Here is a 21,241-nt window from a genome sequence, read left to right as displayed (position 1 = left end):
GGATATCGGAGAAAAATAAAAAATGTAATCCGATCCATTAAATATCACGAAAGCACCTCACAAAACTTGCAACACGCCGTAACTCACCTCAGAACGTTAGCACGTCGGAGCAGTATGCATCACGTGATAGAGCGGCTGTGGCATGCGGGACCTGTCGGTGGTCTGGATAGCATGTGGAGCTTCGCTAGCAACCCGGCATTTCATCTCCGACAAAGTTATCCCGAGAGAAGTAAAGCAAGTGTGTAAGTCCATCTCTGAATGTTTGTAAAGCATTCCTGCATTAAGCTTAACAAACGATATATGGAGCGACTGCCTCTTCTTGCTGCTACTTCAATCATGAAACTGCTTAACGATCAGCTGATCGGCTTTTCTGTCGCGAGTCCGTGTCTCTAGTTTGCTTTTGGCCCACTTTGCACCAGAAAGAGGAAACCAGGGGCTGAACAACAGCAGCACGTTTAAGCTTGATCAGCTGTTGTTAGAATTTATTTAATATTACTTTCTACTCGAGGATCTTTTTCTACTAGCTGACGCTGGTAACTGTGCAGGGGCGGATCTAGCAAAGTTTAGCCAGGGGGGCCGATAGGGCATTAACAGGGAAAAGGGGGCACAAAGACATACTTTTCTTTCTTATTCTCATTTAAAATGTCTAGCTTTTAATAAATAATTATCTGACACCCAAAGTTTTAATTTGATGCAAAATAAATAGAAGTCCATTACTGTATATAGTGACTATTAAGTCTAATATATCCTAGTAAGCTATAGTACTTTTTCCTTTGGGAAGGTACCATCTGTGCAGTCTGCAATTTTGTTGAAGAAAGATGTTGAATCTATTTAATATTTCTTGAAAAATAATTGATTTCTGTGCATTTTTTTTTCACACTGCATCAAATTAAGGTTGATTACGTCGATTAAGCATCATGAGGTGGAGCGTGAGGGGTGGTTCCCTATTTTTTATTTATTTATTTTTGTTGTTGCTGGGAGTTGGAACCCTATTAGTTAGGCTGCTTAATATTTATGCTAAGTACTCTTTAAAATACCAGAATAGGGAGGATGGTGTAGGTTTAAGTTTATTAGATTGATCAGTATTGCTGAACTATGAAATATTTTTTTTTGCATACAGGTATAACAGAATAGCTTTAGTGTAGTTGTTGTTTTAAACTTGAGTATGAACTTATACAAAATGCAGCAAGATATTTAAAAAAAACAGTTTTGTTGATTAAAAAACACTATATCGGATTCATATCGTTATCGGCAGATATCCAAATTTATGATATCGGTATCGGACATAAAAAAGTGGTATCGTGCCATCTCTAGTAGTTTGTTTGGAGCAGGGGTGTCAAACTTGAAGCCCAGGGATCAGAATCAGCCTAGCAAAGACTCCAGTCGGGCCCACTGGACAGCTATGGAAAATGTAAAGAAGAGCATAAATTTTGGAGTTGTAACTGCATTTTCATACATTTAGGCGGTAAAGACCTTCCACATGGCCATTAATAATACACCAATGTAATTAAGTAATAGATTAAACAATGGAATGACTGAAAGGTTCCTGTATTTCACTATCTAAATATGTCCATTGAGCTACCAGATCCTTTCCTGTAATTTTACACATTTATTTCTTACAATTTAAGCCTAAAGAGCAGTGCTGGCCCATTTCTTTCATTTACTACTGCCGTATATTTTTTTGTTTTTCAAAACTGAGACATGCTGTTGCAGTTTCACTTCTTTTTCTTATATTAAGATATTTCAGGACTAAATGTGTAGATAAACTTCTTTACACTATAAAAAAACAAAGGGAGTTTCACTGATCCGGCCCACTTAAGATCAAAGGGAGATGCACCCATGATGTAAAATGAGTTTGATGTCCCTGGCTTAGAGTTTATGTTTTTGTGCATATGCGTGTAGTACACTAGAAGACACGGGACATGTTATGTCTTAATCACGTGTTAATTATGTGTCTCTCCTGCAGGTTCACGTCATGTCTGTCTTTCTACTCCATACTCAATGAGCTTAATGACTATGCCGGTCAGAGGGAGGTGGTGGCGGAGGAGATGGCTCACAGGGTTTATGGCGAGCTGATGAGGTACAGCCAGGACCTGAAAGCTGAGAGGAAGCATGTGAGTACATTAACATGTTCATACTTCACTGCTCCCGCTGCGTGCCACTGAACAAAAGCCAAACATGTGCTTTCTTTTCTGTCTGTTTTCAGCTCATTCGCTGTTAGATCACATTTGTCAAAGAAACTGTTGCTTCCCGTCATAAAACGGATGTTGCTGTTGCCCTTAACATCCGCTGTGTCGCCTTCATATGAATTTGTGTTCTGCTTGGCTTTACTTAAGAGGATAAATATGTTGGATGTAATGTTAACCATCTGTCTTTTCCACCATCTGCTGATGGCAAAAAGTGAAAGGCTAAAAGCCATGTGTTTGGGGGAAAACAGCGCCCTCTGCTGGTTTTGTGCTCTATAGCAATCCAACACTCATTCTTGTAGGGACAGTAGTATCTTAGGATTACACCAACATGATAGTGGTTTTTGTTTGTATTTAGATGTTTAAAGACTACATATAGGTTTAGGATCAGGACGTTTTAATAGCAGGTGGGTGGGGCTGCAGCTAGAGAGACTTCGTGATATCCTTCGTAGCAGCTCAAGTCTTTCCCATCTATAATATAATCTTTGAACAGAGTAACTGTACATTTAGGATTGAAAAGCATGAAAGGTTGGCATAGATTCTAATGCTGGCAGAGAAGTGCTGTCCATTCTTTCGTTTATAATATATTATCACAAATATACTAATATCAGTGTGGCAACAATCCCAGCTGAACAGCCACTGCAGTATTAGTCTTATAAACTTTTAAGTGCATCACATAGTTCTCAATATGCATGTCAACAGATTCATTTCCATGACAATCGCACAAACTAAGGCGTCTGGTACAGCTGAGGACATTTACTGCTTTAGTAACTGAACTGAACTCTTCCTTCAAGTAATTGTTGTTATATATGTGACTGTGACACAGAGTCCAGTAATTTTGTATTTGTGCACATATTTATATGTATTTTCTGCTTCTGTGTAAATGTGTCTCGTTGTGTGTGTTTGTGTGTGTGCATAAATGAGCAGCATCTACAGGAGGGCAGAAAGGCCCAGCAGCATTTGGATCACTGCTGGAAACAGATGGACAATGTAAGTGAGGCGAGAAGGAGGAGGTTTGAGTAGAAAAATGTACTGTTTAGTGTAAATATCATCTGCTCAGGACAGCCGGCTTTATTCATCTCATACTTGTTTGCATGAGGAATGTAAGATATGTTAACAAAGGTAACAGAAGGACAAATAGGATCCACTTTATCCCCCACTTTCACACGTTACATTATTTATACAAGAATGAAATATGCAATTTCAGGGTACTTGCATTTGATTTTAGCATTTCACTATCTGTGCTAATTTATATATATAAACACATATATATGTATGTATGTATATGTAATATTGTAATATTAAAGCACATGTTTCTGAGTGTGAAAAGACAGCTGGGTTCCTTTCTTCTTCCTGGCAAACTTCCCAGTCTGCAGGGACTGAAGACAGGGGCCAAGACCAGGAAACACACTGAAAAAACACACATACACAGAGACCTCGGTGCAGACCAACCCCTCCCACAGCAAGGCAAGGCCCATGTGCCGCATTTGGCCCCTGACAGGCTTGCTTTTTGGCTCTTTACGGGCTCAAGAGAGAGAAAGAAGGAGCGAGAGACTGCATTTGTTCATCTGAGATCATTCACTTGCGTGAGCTGAGTTATTTTACACCAGTGCTCATTACAAGACCTCTCTGTAATCACAACAACTCCAAAATAAACGTAAATAAAAAAGTTAATAATTCTTATCTTTTCACATTTCCTGGCCCGAGGCCCATTAGTTGAGTTCAGTGCTGCACAACCATTCGAGTGTTTCAGTGTGTGGGCTGCGTGACTTTAATGGTGACTACCTGGTGACTGAACTGTAATGTCTCAGCTATTCGCTGCGTTTCCTTCACTGGTAATGTAACCCAGATGGCTTGGCAGGAAATAAACTATCCTCCTCTCTGATTCATCTCCCTCTCATTCACATATTTTTTTATTTTTACATTTTTTTTTATTGAGACATGAAATGGAGAGGCTGCGAAAATGTTATATAATCTTTTGATTACTCAATTTATTTAAAATTGTGCATTTATTTTCTCCCTTTCAGAGTAAAAAGAAATTTGAAAGAGAGTGCAAAGAAGCAGAGAAGTCCCAGATCACCTACGAGCGGCTAGATAATGACATCAACGCCACCAAATCAGAGGTGGAGAAGGTAGGAAGCCCCCACCTGTAATAACACCGTTATGTGCCTTAAACTGTAAGATGCTGTGGTAGCAGTCTCCTCGGCTTGTTTGCACTGTGGGATCTATGCAATGACGTGACTTTTCCCTCCTTTTGAAAATTGGAAAACACAGTATTTGAATTTGTTATGGCTTCAGAATTAGTCGTAGCACCGTGATGCATGTGATTTATAATGTGGACAGACTGGAGGTTGGTGGGACATCAGTGACTGTTGATGTTGTGTTGGTGTGTATGATCTGTTCAGGCCAAAGCCCAGTTCTACATGCGCACTCACGCGGCTGATGAGAGCAAGAACGAGTACGCCGCTCAGCTCCAGAGCTTCAATGCAGAGCAGTGGAAACATTTCCACAGTGCCATACCACAGATCTTTAAGGTAACTCAGACATGTTGAACTGTAGCTCTGGCTCTCTCTCTACAGCACACCTTCCTCCCCTCACACAGAACCTGTCACAACACATAGTCCCTCCTCCATGAACCTGGAGGTTTCTTCCTGTTAAAAGGGAGATTTTCCATCCCACTGTCGCCAAGTGCGTGCTCATGGAGGAAGGGGGTGGGTTGGGTTGGGTGTTGGGGGGTCATTTGATTTTATTGAGGGGTCTTTACCTTACAATATAAAGGACCTTGAAGAGGTTGTTGTTGTTATTTGGCTCAATATAAATAAAACTGAAACGATTTGAAGGGAATTGTACCTTCAAGTCCACGTTGTTATTTACGGACACAATCTCACTGATTCTTTTTCATTGTTTTTCAATGACTTTGTATAAAGGTTTCCATTTCAGTGAAAGCATAGTGCTCTGTGTTAGTGACCCATTAAATGTTTAACACATGGCTTTAACTGATCTTCTAACCAGGTATCAGTGTTTGTCATTAAAAGGATCTGCTTGCAGGGGTTTGCACGTGTGTCTGTGTGTGTGTGTGTCTATGTGTGTGTAGTACTTGGCTACTTCCTAGTGTTGATTCCATTTCCTGTGCTCTGTGTAACAGAATCTGCAGAACATGGATGAACGTCGGACGGTAAAGCTTGGAGAGACATATCGAAGCTTTGCTGAGGCAGAGCGGAGAGTTATTCCCATCATCTCCAAATGTCTAGAGGGAATGGTTTCAGCTGCCAAGGCTGTAGACGAGCGAAGGGTAAGTGTAGGAAGAAAGGAAAAAGAGCGGTTATTGCTAGCATCTTCAGAAATCTGTCTGTCTAGACGTGGGGTTGGTGTTTGGATAAAGATAGGAAAACTTATTTTCCTCCTCACTTCCCAGGATTCAGCAATAGTTGTGGAGTCATTCAAATCTGGCTTTGAACCTCCTGCTGACTTCCCCTTCGAGGACTTCAGTCAGAATTTGAGCAGAACGGGCTCAGATGGTACCATCAGCAACACGCCCAAAGGAGACAGAGACAGAGAGCGAGACGGGGCACCGGGGCCACGATCTGATCCGAAACACCCCATGAGCAGAACCAAGAACAAGCTCTGGCTGTTTGGGAAGAAACCAAAGGTACAGGAAGTGATGAATGCTTCTTGTTGTTGAATAATTCACCCTTGTGGACCTGTTCATGTTAGTCTATCAAATGGTCTGTATTTGTATAGCGCTTTACACTATACACAGTCATCCACCCATTCACACACACATTCACACACTGGTGATGGCAAGCTACATTGTAGCCACAGCCACCCTGGGGCGCACTGACAGAGGCGAGGCTGCCGGACACTGGCGCCACCGGGCCCTCTGACCACCACCAGTAGGCAACGGGTGAAGTGTCTTGCCCAAGGACACAACGACCGAGACTGTCACAGCCGGGGCTTGAACCGGCAACCTTCCGATTACAAGACGAACGCCCAACTCTTGAGCCACGATCGCCCCTAATCAAAATATAGACCTAAAAAAATAATAGTGTCATAACGTAAAACATCCAGAAAAGATCTGAAAATTTCTGTTTGCAGGTGAATTTGCAGTTATTTACCCATAATCCTTAGATGTTTATCACTCAGTAGGATCTTTATAAGGGCTCTCCATAGTGACCTACATACCTACATTGCACTAGAGCGTGTTCTTTAACAGACTTCATACATACAGTCAGACAGCTTTATTAGGAGCTCATTTGATTTTAACCGTCCCTGCCCTTTTCCATCATACATTTTTCTCTTACAGAGTCATTTTTTTTTTGCATATTTTCAGATATTATTAATGTTATTCCCCCATATTTAATCACGTCCTCTGGATCAAGCTTGTATTCTCAGCTCGCGTTGAGCTGCAGCTTTTTTTTTTGTCACCTTTCCAATAACAACACCCTCAAATGCTTCCTCCAACACACTCCTTGGACCTTGCCCCTCTCCATAAAGACCGTATTGATCAATCATTAACTGCCTGCTGTTGGTTCATCTGAGCGTCATCATTTCTTTTTAAAGACTGTGTGGCTTAGATTTGACATCACTTCTTTTCAACAGAGAGCTCCACAGATCTACGTTGACAGAAAAATGTTAAAGTGAAACTGATCTCAGTTTGGAATAAACAGTGTCCACGCCGGGCTCCAGCGATCATGTGAAGAAGCTGATTGAGATAGATTTTTCAGGAGATTTGATGAGTTGCATGTGGAGGTTTTTGGTAGATCTCTACAACAAAAATGTGCTGAGTTAGAGGATTCGACTGTGGATGGATTATGATGGCTGAACCACTAAAGGACTCGCATGCAGAGCTCGTACCAGCAGAGTGGGGAAAGCACCCTTTTCATCTGGATTGTTTGCATTCCCATCAGATAAACTGAATATGTATTTGTGTATGTGTCACTTTTTTTGAACAAATCAGCGTCATAAACTTACTTCCTGTTTTATTTTCAAAGTTTATTAGGTTTAAAGGGCTCGGCGAATTAAATGTAGAAGTTCCAGCGATCGTTAAAACCCAGAATTTCATCCTGATCTAAAATGACCTGCTGTCAGGAGAAACACTGCACCGTGAATCCAATAAGTCATCCTGACCTCTGGCTCTGTCCTCTCTTCCTGCCCCCCACCCAGTCCCCCGCCTGTTCCCCTCCTCCACCACCTTCCTCCTCTCGTCCCTGGTCCACCTCCCAGTTATTCCTTGCACGCCGGTTTAGTTCTGACCTCGTCAGCCACTACCTATCTGAGATAAAGACTACAGTTCCCAGAATCCCGCGAAATTTGCGGAGCCTGAGGAGAGGGGTGAGACAAACAGTAGTGCCTGTAGTGTGTTCGAGTGAGACAGGTTGATGTGTTTTTTGGTTTTCGATTCTTCTACAGGCTGTCTGCAGGCCCTCTGTGGACGATAACAATCTTGACTTACACAATGAGCACAAAAAGCACACTTTCAGTTTTGACCTGGATCGTTTAACTACTTTTGTCCTTGATTGATGAATACATCGAGCCCATACATTGTCATTTGACTTGAGAAACTTGCAGACACCCTAAAATATAATTTCTTCTTCTCATTTCTCCTTTTTTTCCTGTTTTCCCTTCCTCTCATATCCTCCACCCTCTGCTTTTCTTTTTATCTCTCGTTCTTTTTTCTCTTGGTGTGATTATTTTGCTTCCTTCATGTATAAGATGGAATTTTGCTCTAATCCCAAGACGGAGGATCCTTGGTGATTGACGGTGTGTCGGTGTGCGAGGGATTCAGAGGGTATTTTTGGCATTGTGGCTGCAGTGTTGTGTTTGTGGGAGGCATACAAAATAAAAACAGAGATGCCAACATCAGACGTGTTGTGCAGATGTTGGTCTGAGGCTGTAGTTGTAGTGTGTGTGTGTGTGTGTGTGTGTGTCGCTCTGCTAATGGCTTCATTCAGCTGTCAAACAGAGCTTTTTGCTCTCTCACAGTTTTAACACAAACATGTGAATAACATTCAGACTCCGTTTCAGTCCTCAGCTTTAATTGGCTTTTATTCCTTTCAGGTCTGTCAGCTTCATCTGTGATTGGCGGCTTTTTGTTTGGTCTACTAAATTTGATGCAATCTGAGAGTTTAAACAAATGTGCAAGGTGGCATATTTTAGCAAGTGTTTATGATAATGGATTCATTTTGAGTGCATCTCTTTGAGCCGCTTTATTCTTCTTGGACAGGGTAAAAACAAAGCAGTATACTGTTAACAGTAGATTCATGGATATATGGATAGTTGAAGTACCAGTATGGAACGTGATAATATCTTGCAATTTGAAGCCCTGTTATTGGATCGTACTTTGTTTACCTCCATGTCTGCCAGCATGAATCTGCCATCTTCACTCACAGGTACTGTGCCTGTGAATATAACACACACTGCTCGCTGCTGATCTTTGAAAAAATGCATCTGCGCTCCTGTGTTATTGCTCAGGTGCAGCCATGCCTGGGCCATGTATGAACGAGGACAGAGGATTTAAAAAAAAAGAAAGAAAAAAATCTTATGCTGCTGAATTTGGAGCACGGTGTTCATTCTACTTTTACAGATGATGTGAGGACATTTTAAAATGAAAAATTTCAGTTAGAAAATGCTTGTTTTTGTAGACCTAGTATGAGTTTTATAAAATATTGTGCAAGGTCCATATTATTCTGCAGCTGCTTTTATTGTGAGGCTCTGCCGTGAAATGTAAAACAGGACAGGATCAAGTCAATACGATTAATTTTTATTTATTGAGCAACCTCTTGGCGACAGTGGGAAGGAAAATGTTTTTTTAACAGGAAGAAAACCTCCAGCAGAACCAGGCTCAGGGAGAGGCAGCCATATGCAGCGACCGATTGGGGGTGAGGGATGGGAGACAAGACTGAAGACACATTGTGGAAGAGAGCTTGACTTGGTTAGGAAGCTGCCGATGAGCCATTTAGCAGCACAGCATATGACATTTTATAGGACTGGGTCAGAGCCTGTAGTCAGACCTCCCTGAGCAAGATGGCAGCAGCAGCAGCAGCAAGCCCGGCTTTATGTGGAGAATGAACTGTGCATCAGTGACTGTTGTGCTGCCACCTGCTGTCAAAGAGCAGAGTAGCACAAAGCCAGCAGCAGGATGCAGTACTTTACAAGACATTCCTTTAAATGTGAACTGTGACTCAAACGCTCTGCAGGCTGTCACTGCCCACACATTGGGTAGCTGCTGCTGTGTTTAGTAAACACGAGGTGCTGGACCACACTGAGAACGCACACAGTAAACACATCCAGTAACGAGTGTGAACACTCTTCTGACAACTAACAGCATCCACTGTTGTTCTTTCTTTTTTTGTTAATGTGTGACGGCTCAGTGGTCAGTGAAGATGGTAAGTGAGTCTGCGTGAGTGTGTAGACTAGTGCTGTTGAGAAGACTCGGCCATGTAGGTGCCAGTGCATCTAACCTCACCATGTAGGACTCCCATAGTGTCCAACACACAGTGCACAGCCCAGTAGTGTTAGCTGGCCACTTCCTCTCCAGGTAGAATAGATTTCCTGTTTTCTGTCAGTACAAACAGTACATGTGGATCCTCACGAATACAGACTTCCTCAGTTTTAGAGGAACAGCTGTTGTTCCTGTCAGCTGCATTCAGAGCTGTTTATTAGGCTATATATAAATTATTTATATTATTATCATGCTTTATATATTTTCTGCTATGGAATTGATGAAGCAGACTCATCACACCATGAGTGGACTTTAAGGCCAGCACAGTGTGTGAGCTGTCCCGTTGAGCTCACATTAATCCAGTCTTCATGTTTTCCCTCTACACTGTGCTGCTGTTTATCCCTGCAGATTATTTTGGTGTGAGTCGCCCAGCTAAGCAAGTGAAGCATGCAGCTAGCTAGCGTTACAGTTCAGTATTTGCATACCGTCACGAGCCCGCGTCACAGGCGGAGGCACACTGATAAGGCTGGTGGTGCATGGATAGGAAGGTTTGTTTGTGTTGTTATTTTCACTAGCTAGGTCATGCTTTGTGGAAGAAAATGTTTTTTTTTTTCTTTAATGTATATTTTTTTTGAGCGTTGTGGAAAAGTCACGTTGATTAGTTCCCCTTTTTTCAAATTAAAGCACACATCTCTCCAGCTGATGTCTCAAGAATGAGGCGACTCGCATCAAAGCACTCTAGATGGATATTTACTACTGAAGATCAAAGGTTTGATTTGGTGGTCTTCTTTAAAATTCAGAGAAAGGGAAAACAGCAATGTGAACATTTCCATGACAACCGAACAAATGAATTGCTGATGAAGCTCTTTTGACAGTTTCTGGATCAGAGGCTCTAGAAAAGCTGCTGTTTCTTTCACCTCTAACATTTGAGCCGCTTATTTCCACAACAAACCAGCTCACGCTGCATCATCTGGGCTCCTAATGGAAATGAGTCGCTGGTGTAATTGCATCTTAACAAAAAAGCAAATGCAATAAGCTTTGTTGCTTTTGTTGTGCTTTCTGGGGATCATTCTCTGGCATCACTCATCTAAAGTTAATCAATTCCGCGACAGAGTCTAATCCTGTTTTTGTTTTGTTTTTTCCTGCCCCAGGCACCGTCTCTGGAGGATTTCAGCCACTTACCTCCTGAGCAGAGGAGGAAGCGACTGCAGCAGAGGATTGATGAACTCAACAGAGAGCTCCAGAAAGAGATGGATCAGAGGTAAGACACTGGCCAAGCCATCCAAACCAGCAAGATTGTAGGAAACCTGCTCTGGATCTTACAACTGTTAAATGATGTCACTGTCAGATATTTCCATCCAGGATCCAGTTTCGCTTTTATGGCCCTCGAACTGTTTATCGCCATCAGTCTGCTCTATAAGCTTCGCTTGTTTGCTTGTGTGTTTCTGTCAGAGATGCTCTGAACAAGATGAAGGACGTGTATGAGAAGAATCCTCAGATGGGAGACCCCAACAGCCTGCAGCCCAAAATATCAGAGACCATTTGTAACATGGAGAAACTGCGCTCCGAAATCCACAAAAATGAGGTAAAGACGGGACAACAAGGTCTCAGTCATTATCTACATGCAGCTTCTGGCCACCTGTTGAAATGTATACTAATGAACCGTGTCACTGACAGACGTGGTTGTCTGAGGTGGAGGGAAAGCAAAGCTCCAGAGGAGACAGAAGGCACAGCGCTGATAACCATCACCATGGTCCTCAAGGCAGAGAGAGGTATCAAATGTTCCCGTCTTTTCTTTGGAGGACTTATGTTCCTCACTGAAAATGGACCTTTGTTTTTCACTGTTCAGAAAAGTTAAAGAAACAGATTGAAAACACATCAGATCTCAATCATGCACCAGAGTTAGGACTTAAAGGATGAAAAGATGCCACATCTTTGGATGGAAATGAAAGGGCAGATTTCAGAGATAGCCCAAAAATCAAATCAAAGAAAACTGATGCAGCAAGCTTGTCCACTTTGCTGAATTTAATTGCGGCAGCTTAAATTGGTATTCAGCGGCTGGTCTCGCCCCCACGTCCTTTCATTTTTCTGTCCAGCATATTTTCTACAACTTTATTCAGTTTTCTTTATATAGCTCCAAATCACAACAACAGTTGCCTCAAAGCAGTACAAATGTTTCATGGGCCAAAGTAAAGCCTTTTCCCTTTTTTGGTCACCATTTTTCCATGTGTACTCTCGCTGGTTCTTGTTTATCTTCTAAATCAAATATAAGTGTGACCAGTCCCGTGCACACTAAGCTCACGCCTGTTTCCTGTCAGCCCTGAGGGCAGTTACACAGACGACACCAGCCAGGAGCATCAAACGCCTCATCACCGGCCCGGTCCAGCGCAGCCTCGACATCCCAACCCCGACCCACACGAGTTCGACGACGAGTTCGACGACGACGACCCTCTGCCTGTCATCGGACACTGCAAAGCGCTCTACTCGTTTGACGGTAAGCACATGCAGTCTGAACTGAGCTGGTTACAGAGTATCAAGCCTGATGTGGTCTAAGTGTCCTGTTTTTGTTTGACTCTCAGGTCAGAACGAGGGCACGCTAGTGATGGCAGAAGACGAGGTGAGACTCTTGAGTTTGATTTGAATGGTGCAATTTGAAAACTCGTCTCCGGTGAGTCGTGGGAGAGCGTGACGTCCTGACTGTCTGCCTGCCCGCAGGTGTTGTACATCATCGAGGAGGACAAAGGTGACGGGTGGACGCGGGCGAGGAAGCAGAGCGGGGAGGAGGGCTACGTTCCCACTTCCTACGTAGAAATCACGCTGGAGAAAAACAGCAAAGGTGCCGTCACCTACATCTGAGGCTCCGCTGTCCTCTGTCTGTCATGCTCTCCATGTCTGCCTGCTTCTCAGTGTAACACCACTAAAAGGAAAAGAGACATCACTGTGAAACATCTGCATGGACTCCTGTCGTCTTGTTTGCCTCGTTTCCATCCCATCCCTTCATCCTGCACGCCCGCTCATTCTTTTAACCCCATAATCACTCGTCTTCCTCTCATACCTGCGATGTTTCTAAGCACAAACAGGAAGGACGCATCGTGCGGTGTCTGAGCGATTTGTGTGTAATATATGAGGCATTCGTGTGCGCATCCACCGCTGTATGTAAGCTACACCTCTTCTCCTAGATCAAATGAATTAAGATTGTTTTATATTATACGTTAGAAAGACTTTATTTTTATTTTAACATGTATTCTAATTATTTTACTGTCTATGTTATTTTTAACTGGAGATGATCAAATTCTTGATTTTAAGCTCTTGACATGTCTGTGTTTATTGAAATGAAATATGCTGCATTTACTTTGCCTTTCTGTCTGATTTGTGTGTGTGTGTGTGTGTGTGTGTGTGTGTGTGTGTGTGTGTGTGTGTGTGTGTGTGTGTGTGTGTGTGTGTGTGCGCGCGTGCGCGCGTGTGCGCGCATTTTTGTGCCATTGTAATGCCGATTTATCAGTTATCTCTGTAAAGGATCTGGATAAAATCTCTACCTATTAGTTTTGCAGAGTGGGCAGTGCATGTTGTTACAGGAGTCGCCTGCTCTGGTGCATGTTCATCAGACGAGGCAGGAATTCTTGTTCCTCATGTGGGTCAAATTCTCAGGTTATTGAAGGATGCTTGAACACCCACATTCTGTAAACTTTCAGTCCAGTCCAGCCTTTTAGATTAGGACTAACTGAGACAACAGACCACAATGAATAATGTATCTTTTTTTTAAATTAAAGGCTGTAGTTTGTAGCAAAGCAAAGCAGTAAATTAAAATTATTAGTCACTGTTTTGTCCTTTTTGAATCAGGATAGCGCTTTTATGTGCTATAATTCTATCAGAGGGTCTTATGTAGGATCAACACAAATTAAGAGTTGCAGTTAGTGAGCCTAATTGTTTTTAAACCGGTTATAGAGCTTTTTTAGGCCCAGGAGACTAAGATGTGTAGACCTGGTTTGTTGTTTGAGTCACTGATTGAAACCTGGCCTGACCCTCAGTGTTTCCACCGCTATCCATGAGGATAAAAACCAAGCAGCGCAGGTATTAACGGCGTCTGTGCAAGCTGAAGCAAGTCGTGTCTGAAGAGTGTTTATCGCAGCAAAGGGCGCCACATCATCCTTCATTTCCATTCGCCATTTGAACTTTTCTACTGTGTCCGAAACGCGAGCATCCTCAACTTGAGCTGAGTGTGAGCAGGTTCAGCTCGTGTGTGCTTTTCTGTTAACGGTCTCTTCTCCTCTATGTGACTGCAGGTTCCTGAGGGGCCGCAGAGTGGCCGGGCGGTTTGATTGGCTGGTGGAGGGCTCGTGCTGATTGCTGATTATTGGTGCTGGGGAGGGTGACTAAGAAAGAGAGAGAGCGGAAAAGGGAGAGAGGGAGGTGGAGGAGGTCGGAGATTAGGCGAGCTGCCGGGGAGGTTTGCATGTCTGCATGCTCACGTGTCCATAAGCAGCAAAGCATTCTGGGCTTTCAGAGGAGGGAGGTAGAAGAGATGATGCCAAAGCCACGAACAAGCAATAAAGGATTTAATATCTTCACATGAGATCCAAACTGACCTCTGAGCTGTGGACCATTTTTGTCTTTCAGGGTAGGAAGTAGCAACCACAGCAGTTTATTAGCTACACCAAGCTCAGCTGCATGCAGTCCTGACATTAAGTGAGAATTGTAAAGACTTTATGTTGAAACTACAGAAAGCTCCGGATTTTACCAACTACTTCCTGTTAAACCATCATAAGCAGCTTCAGTAAAATCTGAGCATCGATCTTTTATTTCTGTGCCACGCTGCTCACTTTGTGGGCCTTTATGTCGAGCTGCCCGGTTCTGACCTTGTATCGATGGGTCACCTGTATCACGTACAAATGTGACTAAATATAAGAAATGGATTTTAAAGGTAGGTTAGGACCACTTCTGCTTGGTGAACCTAATAAACTGATTAGTTTTACATTTCTTGAATTTATCTTTTAGTGTTAAATATCAGCTTATCCCTTCTATAAATTACATTACTCTCTGTATCTGCTGGACACACTGTTTGGGGGCAAGTCTTAAAATTTTTCTCCTATAATAACAAAGTTGTTTTTTATAAGTGCCCCACAAGTACAACTTGTTCCCACCTTGCTGGTTTATTTATTTAAAAATTTCTCACCATATTTTTTAAAGTGTATCTCTCTCACACACACACACATACACACACTTTCTCCCAGACTTTGCGTCCAGCTTGTGGCAAGATTTAAATAAATAAATTAAAAATAACAGCAGACGTCAGAGTCCACGCCAGGGTTTTCTTATCTTTCAGGGTCAGGTGCTCATCCAGCATTTGCTGCCACTAACAACAGTCAGTCCTGTCCTGCTCCTGCTCACTCCTCATCCTTATCTGTGCTGTGTTGGTGTCTGCCTGCCTGAGCCACTCTGCTCCTCGTTGCCTGCCTTCACTCTCTTACAGTCACATGTGGGGTTTTTGTTTGTTTTTTAAAAAAAAAAAAATGTGTCATAAATGTGTCTCAGCTATGATCCTGTGCGAGTTTTCTTTCTTTCCTTCCACCTGTGACTGTGCATATGTGACTCCAGCTCTGTGTGTGTCGAATGCCATGATGTTCCAGCATGAATGGGATTTTGTTCGGTTTAATGTCTCCGTGCGGCTCATTAGACAGATAGCAGGACTATCGGGGAAATACAGGCCCTCTCTCCCCTCTTTCCGTTTTTCTTTCTTCTCCTTTTCCTCGTTGGGTTGCGATTCCACCAGTTGACCAGCAGATGGCGGCCTTCCCTCACCAAACCACAGCTCTGCTCGCTCCGGACTGTGCCTGAACACCAAACTAAGAAAGAGGAGGAGGAGCTCCGGTGTCTTTGCAATTAAGACTGCCTTAAAACTTCACCTTGTTTTCCTGTGGATGGATTTTTCTCACAAGCATAAAACGATGCGTCTGCTTTTCCGCCTGACTACATCTCCCATCGGCCAACTGGGCTGACCTGACCTCTATCGGGCGACTGAAGAGGTTTCCCATTTAATAGGTTGTACATGTGAATGTGATGACAAGCACGCATGCATCAGCGACATGTACTCGTGTACGGAAGGCCAAACATTTACACATACCAATGAGTTTTTTGTCCCCTCCCTGCCCCCCGGCTTAATAGGCTTTCCATACATGTGAACATGTTAATTTGTGCACATGTGCGTTTTTGTTAGTTTTTAACCATTGAATGATTTGTACATATTAACATCTGTCATGTTGAATGTGTTTCCGTGGTGATTGTTTTTAGGTTTATCGGCCATTTTTATGAGAGACATGTTTTGAATTGAACCGATGCACTTTGTCCGAAAGTACTACAGCATTTAAATCTGACAAACAGTGACTAGATGAATGAATGAATGAAGGTGAGAGACACGTGAACTGACCCCTGTGCAGACGTGAGAAACCAAACAAATAAGCGTGAGTAATTTCTCTTGACTGTTTTATACTCTTTTTGTATCTCATTTTGAGCAAAGAGGCTTTTTTTTTTGTGCATGATTTTGTAGTCTTTGAATTCATTCACCAGTTAGTTTTTTTTTTTAATGGCCCACTTGATCTTCTGTTAGACTAACAAAATTATACACCTACTACTTAACGTAAAAAGCCGCCAACGATTCATCTCACGTGACGTAAGTGTAAACAGCAGGTGGCCATGCTTTCGTTGTAATCTATGTTTCTTTGATGAAGCTGTGAACCGTGCAGAACAATGCTGTAGATGTTGTTACTTGAACTTTTCGCCCCGCCCTCTTCATCTAGGACTACAACTGATACTTCCAGGACTTGTTCAGTGTACATTTGATTTGATTTGCAAAGACGTCACCAAGCTTCATCAGTGATTTTTCTTATGTGTACATATGACTTTTTGTTCCAGTGTTAATGCAGTCATATCAGGTCATCCAGTTTCTGCTTTAAAGCAGTGAAGACCACAGCAAATAGTTTTTAATCGCCGGACAGTCAAGTGTAACAATTATGAACGAGTTGCAACAAACTGCAAGATATGACTTCCAGTTAGCTTCACATATGAGAAGCTTGAATGTTCCACTGATTGTTTCAGCATTCAAACTTACCCCACCATAACCTTCAGGCCATTATTGTCAGACATCGAAATCATGTTGTGAGTGTGATAAACTTCCAACAGGAATACGATTAAAATTTTGCTGACATTTATGTTGCAGAGCATTTAGAATGGTGAGCATTTCATGCAAACCCTTAACTAGATGTGATGCTTTATATGCGACTGCTACACTTTGGTTTGGCTCAAGGCCCGTTTGGAGCGTGCCGTCCCTATAGAGCTGCTGAGTGATGCAGCAGTTTGCAAGTGAGAAAACACACCAGACTCCAAATATATGCATAAAACTGTGTATTCTAATGGACACTGTGCTGTAACTCTGAATATAATGCAAAAGTACTAAATAACAATTGAGCTTTGACGCTATACTAAATCTGCAGTAAGTTTTATGTACAAACGGTTTGTTTTTTAATAACACTGTGAGCGTGGTGCTGTTCACTACCCAGCAAAAACCACATGTTCTCCACATTCCTGTTTTTGTCCTGTGGAAACTTTGTATCCAGCAACCATGTAAAGATACTTTCCAGCTGTTTAAACTTTTTATTTAAAATCAGAAAGAAATACAAGAACAGCAGGTACAAGGTGCTTTAGCAGGATGTTAACATGTAAATCTGTGTTTCTACCATGTTGTAACCAATTGCAGTACTTCTCTTTTCGTATTGTTGTGCACATCTTTTTACTTTGAATGTCTTTGGACACTTTGTGAACAAAATGCTTTTTTTCTTCTCTCAGAATATTGTTCTAATAAAATAAGCAGCATTGAAAAGAAGTGGAGTTGTTTCAGTGGAAGTTTGTGGAAGATTTTAGAACAATGACAGTGCAAACATTCAATGGTAACACGCTCAACTTCTCCAGATCGTGCTTATGGCATTTAATCTTACCACAGTAGTTCATAATAATATAAACATTAAAATTTATCAGCACGTTTTTTTTTTCTTAAACAGTCATCTACAGAAAGTATTTACAGTCTATTATTAACATGCTTTAAATATGTACAGCTTTAATGTCTTGCTTATTAACATATTTCCATTATTTCTGCGTGTGTGTCTGTACAAACACATTACTCAGGCACACAGATCATGACTTTCTGCTCGCAAAAAATGATTACCTGCTGATTCCTTCTGTCGCCTGCTGAGTGGAAGAATTCATCATCTCAGATATTTACCTCTTTTATTGCTGGGTGAGCGGTGTTTGTAGCAAATGGCCACATAGATTTAAAGTGCCCTGATTATTATATATATTTGTTATGTAACATACCAGCATAATAGTGCAAAGCTAATGAGGCTAACAGAAAACAGAACAAAAATACAATTCTGACACTGTTGGAAATCGTCCGTCCTTTTTCTCTATCACTTGTTCAGGTGCCGCAGGTGTGACATTTTTCAACCTGCTAATGTACACTGACGACATCGAGCAACATCATCTGACAGAAATGACCACACACACACACACACGTTAGTCATCTTAAAGAGAGCACTGCAGACAAAGGCTAAAAACAGCTGCTGGAGCAATGTACAGTATGAGAACGACAATGTGGCGTTATTTATTTTTTTACCAGGCCATTTAAACCCTGAACACAGAGAGACAACCACACCTACAGTCAGTGTAGAAAGACCATTTCACCTGAAGTGCATGTCTTGGGACTGTGCAAGGAAACCCATGCAAGCACAGGGAGATCATGCAAACTCCACACGCAAAGGCCCACCTGCTGTGAGATGACACCCGCACCACCGTGCTGCTGCTCATCAGTCATTCTAATTAGACGCACAAGTGATTTGTGTACAGACAGTACACAGACCCTTTTCTTGTTACCCCCTCTACACCCTGATTTTCAAAACAGTGATATAGACCGACTAAAACAGCTGGAAACGATGGACAGCTGTTCCACTGAAAATGAATGAACATGAATGAGTATGAATCAGTTTACCTAAGTTAGTCTCAAATCCACTGTTGCAAAGTTAAACACAACCATGTGATATTAACTTATCAATTTAAAAGTGGATCAGTGTTCACATCACTTCCTGAAATAGCTTCCACTGCATCAGTCTGATTAAAAAAGTTAAAAGCGAGATGTGTCTGAGGGGTTTGGGTGCAGACATCACTTTTCAGTCTAGTGTGTCATGACAGCGGTAATATTTTTTGAGCTTTCCAGTGTTTTATTTGACTGAAACTACTTAGCTGTAAAGGTTTTTTTCTGGTGATTGTCCGTACTGTAAATTCATTCTTTCTCCTTCCTAAAATTTGTATTTATTCCCCTTAATCCTTTTCTCAGACAAAGGGAATCAGAAGCTGTTTCACTCTAAAAAGCCATCAGGCAAACCTGGGATGTGTAATATTGGGCTACATAATTAAAGCTGACCTGACGGGACAGTGAACATCTGGACTGAAAAAAAGGAGTTCAGTTTTCACAGATGTTCTGAAGCTTTTCATGAATGAAATGAGCCCGGCTTTGGTTCACATTCCATCAGAGCACATTGACCTGAAGGTGAACGTTCCCGCCTGCTGTGCTGCTGAGCGCCTTCAGAGAACAGTGATCCTCCTGATGATCCTGATTGGCTCACTAATCACTTCCTGTCTTTTCTGTTCTGCTGTGTTCGCGTAGAAGAAGTCAGATTATGGTTGGTGTTGTAGATGGAGGCTCCAGTTTCCGTGACAACGCAGTGAGGATGAGGTTGAATTTGTGGTAGCGATCTGATTGGTTGACCGTAGCTCCGCGACTTCCCCAGAGCAGTCGCAGCTGAAAGTCTGTCTTAAAAACTTCGAGCAGATCGTCGTCACACTGAAACCCTAAAGAACAAACACACAGGTGGATTTTATTTATTCATTTGTTTTTAAAGGAACACGTAACGCCCGTTTTTGGTAGAATTTGGTGGACTCTTCTGGTGTTTACCTTGTAAGATCTTCTGTGCATTGGCAGTGTAGCCGTGCGCATTGCGTGCAACGTTGCGTGCAGCCTCCAGGTGGCGCAGCATGATGTCACAGCCCTGGTCGCTGGTCTCCCAGAGCTCCACCCCGTCAGGTGCAATTGAAGGACGCTCCATCAGCGTGAGGAATGGCAGGAGGAGGGGCACACAGACCACCGGAGGAGAGGAGGCTGCAGCAGAGTGAGGTTAGTAGAGTTTATGAGCGCCATAAAAAACATAAACACTGACTTTTGCTTTTTTTAAACTGTAAATATAGAAAAAAAAATAATGCAATGTTCATCCTTACTGGCTGAATTTGAACAAAAGGGTTTTTTATAGCAACAGTAACCCTTTTATAAGACAATGCTTAGGATCTACTTACCCCATGTATTTTATTAAAAAGACGAAACAAAATATACTCAATTTATTTGATGATGTTTCATTTATGAACAATAGGATATATATATTTTAAATTACAGTAATGCTATCATCCAAATTCTCACATTCACCAGCAACTGTATCAGGCACACCTGTTCAACTGCTCCTTTACACAAATGTCTAATCAGCCAATCACATGGCAGCAACTTGATGCATTTAGTCATGTAGACGTGGTCAAGGCGACCTGCTGAAGTTTAATTTGAACTTTAAAATGGGGAAGCGAGGTTATTTAAGTGACTTCGAACACGACATGTTTGTTGTTATAATATATACATTTTGTTCTTTTCGATATAGTCATACAGGCTACGATCAACTTGGCAACCGGCCCTTCCCCTACCTTCCCTGTGTGTTCATGCAGATTAAAGTTAAGTGTGGAAGAATTGGTTGCTGGCCAAAGAAAAGTGAAAAGATTTAGGGGCAAAACTAAGAGAGAAAAATAAAAATAAAGCAAAAACATATGCACCAAAATGTGTCAAATTAGCTGACACCTTAGTTATCGGGCTGCTGCTGCTGTACCGTTAACAGTAGCATCAACAACAACCCTCACAGTCACAGGAGGCTGCTGTTGCTAGCGGAGAGTGAGGTGGGCTGCCTGGAGCAAAAATGCCGTGGCAATCTTTTGTCCCAGTCCAGACCTGCTCATCATCTTACTTTCACCAGGAAAAACAAAGGTTGTTGATGAAAACTATGAAGTCAGTCGTGTGGTGTCTGGATTCTAAGTGACATGCACATCCTCGATACCCTTAATACAGCCCTGACTAACACAGAGATGGAGACCATGTAACCTGGATGCTACATTTTCAGAGAGTCCCAAAAACACAGCCTCACACTTCCTGTAAGTCTAAATGATGATTTGATGTAATTTCTTTTCTCTTTTTGGGAAATAATACATATTATATATTTAAGCTGTTATCAGTGGCTATAGGCTGTGTTTGTCCTCTTACCGGTGCCTTCGTACAGATTCTTGTAGAAAGGCTTGAGTGTTTTCTCGTAGCTGATAGCGGTCTGTGTGAAATTCCTTCGTAGAGTCGTCCATGTTTCCTCCAAACGACTGATCTACATCAACAACAAACATCAACTTTAAGAGTTTCAAACTACAATTAAATCTCTCCTTTTTGTTTTTTTACATGATAGAGAGATTTTAGTTGTCATATTCGTGTGTGTGT

At 42.1% G+C, this 21,241-nt stretch overlaps 2 protein-coding genes across 7 annotated transcripts in view; one reads left to right on the top strand and one right to left on the bottom strand.

Annotated features, from left to right (window-relative positions):
• The window catches only part of fnbp1l (formin binding protein 1-like), a 53,484-nt gene extending 35,983 nt beyond the window's left edge, over positions 1–17,501 (top strand). The window contains exons 4-17 of one of the 3 annotated variants that reach the window (XM_086269149.1): positions 1,967–2,114; positions 3,114–3,176; positions 4,214–4,318; positions 4,592–4,720; positions 5,332–5,478; positions 5,602–5,835; positions 9,557–9,571; positions 10,779–10,888; positions 11,080–11,212; positions 11,305–11,399; positions 11,946–12,121; positions 12,207–12,244; positions 12,343–12,463; positions 13,911–17,501. In XM_086269149.1, coding sequence (XP_086125275.1) covers positions 1,967–2,114; positions 3,114–3,176; positions 4,214–4,318; positions 4,592–4,720; positions 5,332–5,478; positions 5,602–5,835; positions 9,557–9,571; positions 10,779–10,888; positions 11,080–11,212; positions 11,305–11,399; positions 11,946–12,121; positions 12,207–12,244; positions 12,343–12,463; positions 13,911–13,918 — 1,522 coding nt within the window. In that variant the 3' untranslated portion in view covers positions 13,919–17,501. Of the gene's footprint in view, positions 1–1,966; positions 2,115–3,113; positions 3,177–4,213; positions 4,319–4,591; positions 4,721–5,331; positions 5,479–5,601; positions 5,836–9,556; positions 9,572–10,778; positions 10,889–11,079; positions 11,213–11,304; positions 11,400–11,945; positions 12,122–12,206; positions 12,245–12,342 lie in introns of all 3 variants that reach the window. The other 2 variants (XM_086269148.1, XM_086269150.1) reach the window with 2 other exon arrangements.
• Positions 17,261–21,241, bottom strand: part of bcar3 (BCAR3 adaptor protein, NSP family member) — an 86,153-nt gene continuing 82,172 nt past the window's right edge. For all 4 annotated transcript variants that reach the window (XM_086269141.1, XM_086269142.1, XM_086269143.1 and 1 more), the window contains 3 exons: positions 21,020–21,131; positions 19,625–19,828; positions 17,261–19,521 (listed from right to left, as the gene is read on the bottom strand). In XM_086269141.1, coding sequence (XP_086125267.1) covers positions 19,343–19,521; positions 19,625–19,828; positions 21,020–21,131 — 495 coding nt within the window. In that variant the 3' untranslated portion in view covers positions 17,261–19,342. The remainder of the gene's footprint in view (positions 19,522–19,624; positions 19,829–21,019; positions 21,132–21,241) is intronic.

Source organism: Aulonocara sp. 'chitande type north' Nkhata Bay, linkage group LG17, assembly GCF_057382095.1.
Source record: "Aulonocara sp. 'chitande type north' Nkhata Bay isolate Kocher_YH1m ecotype deep benthic linkage group LG17, A_spYH_male_GT1.1, whole genome shotgun sequence".
Classification (NCBI taxonomy): Eukaryota; Metazoa; Chordata; class Actinopteri; order Cichliformes; family Cichlidae; genus Aulonocara; species Aulonocara sp. 'chitande type north' Nkhata Bay.
The sequence above is the reverse complement of the archived record's forward strand: the minus strand, read 5'-3'. Positions and strand labels throughout refer to the sequence as shown.